Below are 12,434 nucleotides of genomic sequence, written 5' to 3' on the forward strand. Positions count from 1 at the left end.
CTTCATCTTTTACTTCTTCACCTATCTACCAAAGTCACCCTAAAATATATTCCAAGTTAATCTCAGCCTTGTTCCTCTCCTCTCTGCCCATGTCCCCAGGGACAGCTTGACAGATCGTGTGCACTGAAAAGGAGTGGTGTGCCTTCATGCAGCCTATTCATTGCAGCACAGCACAAGCTTGCATTTTATTGCTGGATGTTCCCCTTTTGGAAAGCATCATCATGAAGCTGTCTGGTGGATTAATTACCACCTAATGCAAGCTGGTGGAAAAACTCATGTCTCAGACAGTTTTAATGGGATAATGCTGAAAGCAAGCTAAGAAGAAAAACAAAACAACTCAGCTGAAAAATCAGTGTGAATCAGCTCTCTTTGGGCTGAGTGGTACCCTGCTCCAAGCTGCTGCACTAAGAAAAGGAGGACAGGGAGCAAAGGGATACTTCCTGTGCAAGACAGTGCTGTGGAAACAGGGAATGGGCATAGCAGCAGTCTCTGTAACCTTGGCTGCGTGGAGCAAGGAACCTGAGAGCTTACAGTACAGCAGAAAGCCCATGGGCAATGAAGCAAGAGACTGATAATGTAATTGAGTTCCTTTAGAAAGAGACATGGAGATCCCCAAGCCCTACCTTGTTCTGAGGCTTTTCCTGATGTATCAGACATCGCTGCGCTCTTTGTAACTTTTAGGTCTTGCTCTGGCTTCTTAGGCTCTGAAGCAAAATGAAACACGTTAACAAAGGCAGCTCTGGAATAAAATAAATTTTTCTATTAGGAGGTCATCAATCTCCAAAGGGAGGCATCCCAACACCTGGCATTAGAAAGTTTGGTCAGTCTACTCAAGGCTTCCTTGCTAGGTAAGAAAAAGTGATGGATGAGCGCCTCTAGACAGCAGTCACCGCATGTTTTTGGTGCCTCATTTAGGCTTCTGACTGCCCAAAAGCTCCTGCCAATGTCAACAGAATTTCTGAAGTGAGCAATAAACACGGGGTTTTACCACTAATAAACCAATCTTCATAAGATTAATGTGAGTCAGGGTCCTGGTGTGTGTAGGTTGTCTGGTGAATGCCAACTAGCATATGGTATTTCAGTCACTAGTTCGCATTCAGATGTAGTTCTTCCTTGCCTGACACCGTCAGATCTTCATGGGGCCAAATCCTGAATGCCATGGACTCACTTAGAAGGAAAGAGTGATTTTTAGGTCCTTCTGTTCTTCTAAGACCCAAAGTCATCAAAATACTTGGAACATTTATTACCATTCATTTATTGCTACCTGCAAGCAGATCTGCCTATGCTTTTAGGTCTGACTGAGCACTGGAGGATTTTGATCTTTCTACTTTTTTTTTTTTCTCTTCTTTAGCTATTTTGGCATCATTGACCTGCTTAAGAAATTACTCCAGGGTTAGTGATTACCTAATAATGTGTATTATCTTTTAAAAGAGTAGCTGTAATTGTTTTTATCACCTGTGAATAGTTATAGTTTTGGGAAAGTTTTCCTCATCTGATTATCATTTGTGAGGCACTGTGGCCACCAGCAACATTTAAAGAAAAGGACCAGAAGCGCATCTGCAGCAGCTAGCTGATCAGGTGCGAAGAAGGATTTTTCTCTAATCTGGTAACATATGTGAGTGTAATCCTCGAAGGGCTGTAGTCTCTATATTTCATATTATATTGCAATGTAGTCTCTATCATTCATATCAGAAGAAGGAGGTAGCTTTTAAAAATTAAATAATAGGAAATGCTTTATCACAAGGTAGTTCTAGCAACATATTACAGAGATCTTATCTCAAGAACAAGCTGTTTCTAGCAGAGTACAGCTGAGATGGCTGTGCAGACGCAATGGGGCTAAGGAGGGCTAGGAGAAGATCGCCTGTGATGGTCTGCTCTCTTTTCTACTTGTGGGACACGGCTGGGCAAAGCAAGGCAGTGGACTCTGCAAGCATTGGGCTTGATATAACAGTTATTATTTGCTCCTTTGGTCATCCTGGGTTTTCTCCGTGTGAAAGCAGTTTTTGTTGCTAGGATCCCAACATTTTCATTCATTCAGTCAAAGTGAAGGAAGACATTTATGCTATCAGCTTGCTGCAGGAGCAGTCTTCTGGTACTTTGTGTGTGTGAATGAGATGTGACTTGAGTTTCAACTCCCCATTTCTATATTGATTTTCATGTAATGTGGTTTCTAGCACTGGTGGAAGAAATCATTGCTTATGGCCTCCTAAAATCTACCACAGATGCAATTGTTCCAGCTCTGGTGTGACACACTTCTGCTGATATTTAAAGTGTGGGTAGATTTGGGAACAGAGAGATGTGGTTTTAGTGAGCGTTTTCCAGAAAAGGCAAAATTTCTAAGGTGTTAACTCCTTTGTAGCAGTGCATAATACGTGAGTTAGTGATTTCTACACCAAGACATAAGTACAAATCTGTACTTAGTGGAATGTAAACACAAAGGAACTGCAAACTAAAGGCTGGGCTTTGAGTGAAACACACTCAGGCTGAACAACTACAGTGTTCAGATGCCATTGTGCATGTGAAAGCCTAAAAATGAGGAAAGATCTCTGTACTATGCTTCCAAGGACCAAACAGTAACGTACAGGAGAAAAGCAGGACTTCAAATAACAGCTGTTCAACCTTGGATGGATGCACCCACTGACAGGCATTAGAATGCATGGGAAAGATGCCCCACATTTCCTTACATCACTCTTCGCAGTGGATAAGCTCAGGAAGACTTGAACTCAGCAAAGAGCAAGAGAGTCATGACAGAGAAGTGTAGTAGTAAAAGATATTCACTTTTTTTTGTTCATACTCCCAGAGAAAATTCTGAAATTTACACAGCTGTGAAAAAAAGCACAAACTAATGTCATTTCCATGATGGAGACACTTCATGTACACTTCAGTATCAGCTACCACCTAGTGTGTGTCTTGATCAAAGACTTCTGAAAAGAAATTATTTAAGCTGAGTTGAGTCTGACAGAATGGGATGCAGGCTAAACAAGTTACACAGAGTAATTCCTTACCATATGATCCTTATCTAAAGCTGCTGTACATCGGCATCTATATCATTAATATTATTATGTATTACTATACTTTCCACATCAAGTGTCCCAAGAGGTAACGTGAATAGCATTAAGAGAAAGCTAACACGTAAGACTTACTTCAAATATAACAAGTAACAACATCATACAGTTTTTAAGTGAGGGGGAAGGTAGGTGGGAACAGAGGTCTGTGAATCTGGGTAAGACCAAAAAATAGAAATTGTCTGGGATAATTCTGTATGCTTAACATAAAAAAGACCATGACAGAACTGAATGAGATAGTAACATTGATGAGCATAAGGGGTACATTATCCTCAGAGTCTCAATTATTACATTTTTTTTATTACACAACTGAGATGCTACAGCAGATAGTTGTGAATTGATATTAAGGAAAGATGGTCATATTTACTTGCCTGGTTTAACAGCTGTGCTCTTTGAGGAAGAGAATTCAAGAGTTGATGGATATGTTACACCCTTTCTTGGCTTGCCCTCTACAAAAAAAAATCATTACAAAATATCAGCAAATTATAAGAAACAAAACCTCTAACATATGTGTTCAGAATCAGATCCTGCTATTTCACTGTCCAACTCATTTTCCTGAGGATTTCTCTCATCTGATGGCAGAATCTCAAAACCATTACACTAACAATGCCAAAACCCAGCATCTCAAAAAAAGATAGAAAGCACGAAAATACAGGCCTGGGAAGGATTTGTAGAGGTTAGTCCGTTTATTTCTTTGCTCTCACATGGTGTTAAGCATGAAATGATCACTTCTGAAGAACATCTGTATAAACTGCACTTAAACCCTCTGCCTCTCTAGGTAGCCTTTTTCCAGCACCCGAATATGTAGCTGAACTAGAAAGTTTATTTGATGTGGGATTTGTTTCGTCAAGCACACACCATTCTTTTCAGACCTTCCCTTTGCAACGTGCCATTTCTGGCAACAATCTTTTGCAGTAATAACAGTGAGAGAAGACTGCGCTTGTGTGTGGGGACATATGGTAGCTATATTGAGATCTAAAATGAGAGTCCTGTCTTAAAACAACAAGGTATGTTTCCCAGTTAAGCATTAAAACACAAATCTTTATAAAGCCACACCAGATGCCATCCCTATTGGTAAATGTAGCCATGCAATTCCATTTCTTGGGACAGTTTTATATTCTCAATGCATATCTATATAACTGAATGAAAGATGTTGCAGAGAAGCTCAATGTAGGTAAGACTGCTCTGCTCTCTAGGAGCTGGAAAAAACATAACTGTGCAAGCTTGGATGTGGTGTAGATAAAGACTTCCAGTCCCTGGTGACTCTCTACAAGATGATGTGCTGTGTCAAGCATCTGGACCACTTCAGGTTAGACCAGTCTCCACTTCCTGCAAAACCTGAATCTTGATGATAAGATTGCTTTCTCTTGTGTCCTCAGTGGTTCTTTTAGATGACCATTCAGTTGCCATCGTGGCTAGTTAGAGACTAACAGCAGTCATCAGAACTCATTGCTGTGTGCTGGAACAGACCATCCATTTCGTGTTCCTTTGCATGTCTCTAACCCCTTTGTTTTACTCCTCTCTGAAATTTCAGCTATCAATAAAGAAGTTACTTTGAGGCACTAATGGGGCAATGCTGAAATGATCTATCCCATCTCTCATTTACAGTGGTGTAATTTGAGAGCAGCTCCACAGAAGTCAACACAGCTCCCTAAAAGACCAAGCCGGCAACTTAGATGCATGGACAAGCTGGAAAGAGCTTTTTCCTTTTTCTTGGGTTTCTCACAGAAGGTGGACTAAGTGAAGGACAGCAGATATTCACTGGCACTTTCCCCAGAGGTAAAACTGGCCTCAGGAGCTAAGCGGGAGTAGGGAGCTCTTTTGTAAATTTGGCAGAAAGGTGAAAAAGGTATGTGACAGCAGATGATAGATAAATGCATTTCTTTATCCCTGGCAGTGCAGAATTGCCAGGTAAGTTGTTGGTACACAGATGTGGCAATAGCATAATAATTTTATTTGAATTTAGATTCTTTCTGTGCTAATCTAATTTCTAACGAAAACCTGAAGACTTTCACTGTGCAAATAAGCTATCTGCTGAGGAGAAGCTGGCTACTCCTGGACTCTGTGGTTTTTGATAAACATCAGCTTGCATCCCATATGTTGTCAAATGGTAGCTCTGAAGCCTAACCTGAAGGTGGCCCTGCTTTCTGGAGCTATGGTGATTTGCCTTTCCAGTGATATGTCATCTGGAAAAAGTTGAATCTAGGTCAGAGTTTGCTTAACATACTTAAAAATGGGTTTACATGTGAGTTGAAAACCTCAGCTTCTGGCTGTTTGAAGTACAAGCCATGGGGTGGTAATCGCTCACCCTCTCATGCCTATTTGCAATTAGCAAACCAGAGGTTTAGGACTCTATTTTCTTAAACCACTAGCTTCAAACTCCCCCTAAACTGAATGGAGCCATTCAGCTGAGTGCCAAGGCATTTCAGTGCTTGAAAGTGAATACCAGTGCATTTGCATACCTCCTGGTGTGCTTTAATCCTAGGGGACAGTCCTTATTCCCCACTGCTCCTAAATCACACCACCACATTGCCTGGCTCTCCCAAGGATTCATGCTCTTTTGTGTGGACATCTATTCATAATTTAAACATCGCAAACTCTTGATGACAATACCCTAACTGGAAATAAACTGTTGGCGCAGCCTTCCTGAGAGTTCAGTCGACCGAATTTCTCTCTAAAATTACCACATTTTCTGCAGGTATAGTTAGTAAGAACTTCCTTCCTATTTCTATATGAAATGTGGTATCAAACATACTATGTTATGACAGATTTATGCTTGAGGCAGTTTACAATGTAGTTCCACTGCATTAGAACAACAGTTCAACATGCTTGAAATTAAGTCGTGAAAGACAAATCTCATCATGCCTACATGTATGCAGATTTTTCATCTTCTCTTTACCTGTAGTTCTAATTTTCTCTTGTATCATCCGTCATAGTGTCTCATTAATTAAGAGTAAAGATTTGTTACTACAAATAAAAAATTCCTGCAATTTTATAGAATGACAAGTGAGCAGCTGCTGAGGTAAAAAGATCTTATTTCCCATTTATGTAGCAGAATTACAATGTGCTGTTTTTTGGAAAAAAAAACAGCAACAAGTACAAGTAGCAATTCAGCTATTCCAGGAAAGCCATACTCATCCAAAATAAATCCTTCTCATAGTGTGGTGTACCCATGGTAAAATGCTGTAAAAAAGGGCATCCAAATATATTAATGCAAACTCCAGATGGCAGTTCATTTTGGTCAGCTTCTAAGACCTTCTTTACTGTCTACAAATTTTTGCATGAAAACATTTCTTTATTTTTAGTGGCTGTTCCATTGCTCGAGCTGTTGATTTTTCCAGAAATGATGTAGTTAACTAATATCAGTTGGCCATACCTATTCCAAACCTTCAGAAGTGTGGACCAGCAAGGAATGGTCCCTTGTCTGGATGAAGCAAGAATTTAGATTTACAAATTGTATGTTAAGTAATTAAACCCTGTTTTTGTATGGGCAGAATGAGTTCAGGCAGGTTTGAGATAATATGAAACTGGTGCAAAGAGGATATAACCTACAAAAACATCTGTGAACTTCATTACTGAATCCAAGTGAGCTGTTGTATGTACTATGGGGAGAAGAAGGTACTAGTATTAAATTAAAATGGATTTCCTTGTGCTGGGTAGATATCAAAACATTTTGGCTTAGAGAGGAAGAAGCATTTCTTAACTTATTTGGGATACAGCAATAGAATTTCTTAATACAGTGTTTTGTACAAATGCAGTATGGCTATATGTGATTTGAGATACGTTGACAGTTTTTTATTTTAAATGTATATATCACTAAACTATGCATACTTAATTTTATTTAAGAACTCAGAGAACCTTGGTCATTGTGTCCAACAGCTATAGTGAAAATGTGTTGCTTCACTCATGAAGGAAACCTTCACATCCCAGAGCAAGACAGTCTACATGGCTTCACTGCAGAGCCCGAATGGCAGCACTGGAACAAGTTATTTCAGAAGACACGGTCATAGAGTCACATAGAGGGGGCTTAGCTTGCTTGGCTGCAGTACTTTTCAGGGGAGCAAATGCAAGGGGAGACCTACCCACCATTCCCAACGCGTGGCTTGGATTTTAAGCATCAACAACAGGAGCTGGGCTGCCCTCGGGAAGTCAGTGCAGACCTGTCACTTCTGGCAGATTTGCAATGGGCAGTGCACAGCTCCAATGGACTGTATTTTTCTTTGCTGTCTCCATAGGAAGCCCAGAATAAAAACTAACCAAGGTGCTTCAGCACGGTACCTGAGACAAGGAAGGACTCCCTCCAGCGTGGCAACGACAGCGACCGGACTCCGTTGGAGAAGCTCCCCCGGTACCCAGCATGGCCAGCCACCTTCTGAACAAGGATCTTCCCACCCGTGTTGTCTATTGCACCACTGCAAGGGGAAAATATAGTAGCTAAAGGTGGGAATTCTCCCCAAACCACAGAAACTGTTACACAGTCCATGAGGTAGGCGGTGCTCAATTCCATTTTTAAACCAGGAGTCACAGCAAAGCTACGAAGCTACCACTAAATCTGCTGCTAAGAAAAAATTGTACTTCATCAACACAGAAGAGCAGTCAGCTACACAGCACTGTCAGTCTCCATTTTTTCTTGCCATTGATCTATGGGTTCAGTGTTTAAGGCTGACTGAGTTGCATAGGAGGACAAATTTCTGCCCTCCTTGCAATTCCTACAAGCATGACTGCATGACTGAAGACACGAGGAGATGCACTCTAAGAGCTGGAGGGCCAGCCACGCAACAACAGTAATTTAGACAAATCCAAGGCAAACCTCCCATTTGCCTGACTTGTTCTTTTGCAAAAACTAATGTTCTTTTTGTTTTTCAGCATGTGTTATCCACAGAAAACTGAGCCTGGTTCTGACTTCAGCCCAGAGTAAGCTGAACAAAATATTACTAGAAGCTGCGGAGATGCGCCATGTAAGGTAACAAAGCCAAATTCAACTGGCAAATGGGGAAAACTGAAACCCTCACTCCAGTAATACAGGGAACTGGCATTTGGACTACAGCAGAATTTGCATTCACCATCAGTATTTTCTACTTTCCCTCTGGGACAAGCTTTGCTTGCAGAAACATGCAATTTTCACTGTGCACTAATATCCAAAAGAAGAATTTGTTGTATGAAAGCCAGCCCCTTGAAGGCCATCGCCAGAGCACAGGGCTGAGCAGTGGCCGCTCTAGCCAAGATACGGCAGTGCTCTGCCCAGTGGCACCCAGGTGTGCGGCCTTGTAGTGGGACTCACTTCCATGCAGTCCTTTCTTGGGCAGTGGGCCTCAGCACAGGGAGGGCTCTGCTGTCCCCTTGTAAGCATCACCCCTTACAGCAGAGCTTTTCTCTTCTTTCATGTTCAAGTGACAACTCATACTAGGCAGTTTGAGTTAAGAAAGCTAAAATCTTTGCATTTTATATTAATTTAGAGACAGGTTTCCATGGCAATTAAAAGCTTCATGTTAACACATTAACACATTAACACAGTTTTCCATCTCAGTGGGTCATACTGAAGTATGGCTGGTACAGGGCCACAGCAATTCACAGGGTGGGACTGGGAAAGGAAGGAGGGCAGAGAATTCCCACTGGTGGAGCAGCTGATGTCACCAAAGATTCATGAGCACTTTTACTTTCTCAGTGCTGCTACAGTTCCCTAACACAATATCAAGGGAAGTTGTTTTTCAAATAAGGTACAAAGTCTCAAAGTCTTAACTATTCAAACTTACTCAAGTTCCCAGATATTTCTCAGAACTGGAAGCACTGTGATAACTCTTTGAATGAAGCCAAGATGTCAATCAGACTCTACAAGTTCTTCCTGCACTTTTATCTGAATGCATCTTGCCTTTGCATCCTGCCCGCAATTATGGTGTTTTGGTTCTGAAGTGATTCTCCATTAAAAATATCTGCACATTTTTTGCATGGCAAATTAAATTTGGCAAAATTAGCACTACAAAATCTTCATTATACATTTTTTGTCCAGTATTTCCTTCTGCGGCAGAAAGGCACATTACTCAGCCTTTGACATCAAAGCCAGTTCAATTCAAATCCTCAGAATTAAAACCAGTCCCAGAAGTGCGTGAGCTGTATGTATTCATTGCCAGTGGTATGTCTTTTTTCTGAAACCTTATTAGTAGCAGCAGTTCCATCCCACTTGAATAAGAATAGTTTAATAGTCTGAGATCTGCAAATGTCAAGACACTTCTACAGCTGAGAAACACCTTCAAACACAACTGATTTCAGTAGGAATAGAGAATTGGCAGCACTGGATCCATAGTAACACACTGGTCTTTCTCATGTGCTTTCTACCAGGACAGCAGTCTGCAAACAGATCTACAAGGCACTGCAAACTTTGAAGGATGCAAAAAGCCACGAGTGATAATTACCTCTGGGTGCCTGGCTCAGTTAAACCCACTCACCTGTGAATTGCAGCACTGCACACGCTGGAAAAAGAAGCATAAATGTCTGTGCCATAAACACGGTATTTTACATCTTGACATCCTGGAGGGCATTTTGCAATGAATTCTGGATTTATTATCTTCCCAGCCTTGACGTCGCAGTCAATCTGAGGTATGTCTGTGAGGGCAAAATCTTGGTAAAGTCAAGTCAGATTGAACGTTTTCATAGCTGAATGGTCTTGTCATAAAACAATGAGTAACTGAGTGAAAGGGATGCCCTCCTGTTGTGCTCTTACACCAGTACTTTTGTGATACACGTCTATGTCCTGTGCATCTACAGTGTAACACATGACAGGCCTTGTACCAAGGGCTGTGGCTGTAAGGATGGAATGAAGAAGTCTCAGGATATTTCTGACATTCAGTGCTTATTTCTTTGATGGAGATATGTCTCTCTGCTGGAGAGAGAAAGAAATGTGGTTACCCAGGCTGTGGTTACCACTGGGAAAGAAGGAAGTAGGGGAAGAGGCAGCCATGAGTAGAGACCAGGAATGACCATGCACACAAGAGGCATGATGATTCCCAAGTCTCCCCTGTGCTCTTGGAATTCTGTGCCATCTATAAGCTAGGCTGCACCCACATCCCATTATCTTCCCTTTGAGTTTTAAAACTACTTGCTGGGTACAGTTTACTTTGCACAGGGGGTTAAGTGTAAGTCATCACCTCCCAGCCTATTTGTATTTTTACTAAATAACTAAATAGGGAAAATAGTCTGTGGAGAGAAATACTCTTATAGAGTAGGATGGAAAGTCCCAATGCATAAGACATATACAGCCTCTCCCATGCTAAATAACTACATATGCTTTATGTTACAGCAGGTTCATTTCATATACTCTGGTCTCTTTCAAAAGCCTTATGATGACCCTTGTATGGCGTGTGGGGACAACTGAAGATACATTTTAATACTGAAATACACAATATCCCCTTTATTCATTGAAGGTAGCACACATTTTAGTGATCTGATTTCAGTAGAATAATTTGTTACTTAATATATGTTTCCATTGACTCTGCAAAGAACTGCGAAGAGTTACCAGAATACCACTTCAGACATTTTTATGCATCAGTCTTCCTTGCTGTAAAGCAGCCAAGCATACTAATGGGATCACTTACATAGCTTAGCCTTCTTGGTCCTCTTTGTGGCTTCCTTAGCTGCATATGTACATGTAAGAAATACACCTAGAACAAAGAAAACATAGTTTCAGGAAAAAGGTGGACTACCAGCATCAGTCACCTCAAGCTCCTCTGCAGGGGATTCCCCAAGTTTTAATCAAGTGGTTGAAAAAATGAAATAGGAATATTTAATGACACATCTAAGTTTCTGCTTGTTGGTTAACTTGTCCAGTGAAAATGAGGGAGATTTCTGAAGGGGATTCAAGAACAATTGATCATGCATTAATCTGTGGAACTAACTGTCAAAAAATGTCATTGAGTCTAAGTGATCCAGAAAACAAAAAAAGGCCAACTGTTTCCATGAATGGGGGAAACTGCAATTGGTGTGATAGAGATACCAGTAGATCAACATCTCTGTGCGTGAAGTAACTGGGAAGTCAGGGAGAGGAAAAGACTACTAGGAGAAAGAAAAGAGGACACATCTATAGCCATTTTGCTTTGGCACCTTCTTGGTCAGAGACAATTCTCTGTTCTTGTAGAACTCAGAGGAAAACAGGATGCTCCCACAATACAAAATTAATAGCTGATTTTTCTTTGTAGGGAATCTTTAAGTTACAGATGTTTTCAGCCCTGGTGGTACATCTGATGTAGACTGTGTCTAGTTATGGTCAGGCACTTAGAGATCTCTTCAAGAAATTAGTATTATGTATTTCTATGCAAAAATCAGAAGATCTGGGTAGCCCATTTCTGAAAAGCTGTGCCAAGGCTTTCTCCACCAGCAGCCAGGACAGGGGAGTACAAACGTACTAACTACTAATTGCAGCACATCAGCTGTACTTACCAAAGAAGGTTGCAATGACTGAGGCCTTCATGGTGACTGAAGCAAAGTCTGGATCAGTAAGGAGCACTGAAAAGGAAAACATGAGTACATCAGGATGCTGATAGAGGTGTTGTAGATGATATTGGAATGGTAAGGGAAGAGGGAGTGTGCAGCATTCATCAACCTATCACAGTCCTCATGTCTTGTGCACTTTTCTCCTGGGCTGTGTTTGCTTTGCAGAGCAGCTGATATCCCCAGAGATCATGCTAGGGCTCTAGAACAACCAAGGACTTATTTTCTACTTCTGTCAAACTTTGACTTCTACCTCAGCAAAACTAAGGTTTCATTGGTTTCAAGGTTTATTTCTGAAGCCAGTGGTAGCAGAGGACATGACAGATATGGACATGCAGTTGTTGAAGTTAATTCACTAGTTTTCTAGGGAGTGCTCACAGATTTGCACATTCAACTGCATCCTGTAATCTCAAAAATGTAAGGGGAACATAAGTTTCAAGCTCACTCTTGAAGCAAGTTGCATGAAGTATCTTGCAATCATGCCATTGACTGTGAGACAAATTATTGATTTCTTCCCTTTACTGAGGATGTGTGTGTGTACAAGCCTGAGATTAAGAAGACATCAGCCCATCTGGGTGGCATTTTTTTCTGGGTCTGCTTATATGGTTCCTGACTCCTGCCATCCCTGAAGCTCTTGGCCAGCCTACAAGACTACAAACTAATCACAGGAATCCTTCTTCTCCTGAGCATTCCCTCTATTTTAAACAAGTCATATGAGGAAATAAAAAGGAAGATGAAACCATCACAATATATGTTGATTAATTCCTCACCTGTAGGAAAAAGTGTTCATTATTCGGTGATTGTTGGGGAAGTGCTAAGCTGGGTGCTCATAATTAATGATCATTAAAATAAAGCAAAATGTCTGATATATATCAGAGTAAAAAGTCT

At 41.0% G+C, this 12,434-nt stretch overlaps 1 protein-coding gene across 1 annotated transcript in view; it reads right to left on the reverse strand.

Moving 5' to 3' along the window:
• VIT (vitrin) overlaps positions 1 to 11,541 on the reverse strand; it is a 32,609-nt gene extending 21,068 nt beyond the window's left edge. Inside the window, exons 1-6 of the mRNA XM_021390384.1 lie at positions 11,496 to 11,541; positions 10,655 to 10,720; positions 9,509 to 9,665; positions 7,344 to 7,477; positions 3,437 to 3,514; positions 624 to 704 (exon numbers count right to left, since the gene is read on the reverse strand). Of these exons, the coding sequence (XP_021246059.1) occupies positions 624 to 704; positions 3,437 to 3,514; positions 7,344 to 7,477; positions 9,509 to 9,665; positions 10,655 to 10,720; positions 11,496 to 11,526 (547 nt within the window). The 5' untranslated portion in view covers positions 11,527 to 11,541. The remainder of the gene's footprint in view (positions 1 to 623; positions 705 to 3,436; positions 3,515 to 7,343; positions 7,478 to 9,508; positions 9,666 to 10,654; positions 10,721 to 11,495) is intronic.

This window comes from Numida meleagris, chromosome 3 (assembly GCF_002078875.1).
Source record: "Numida meleagris isolate 19003 breed g44 Domestic line chromosome 3, NumMel1.0, whole genome shotgun sequence".
Classification (NCBI taxonomy): Eukaryota; Metazoa; Chordata; class Aves; order Galliformes; family Numididae; genus Numida; species Numida meleagris.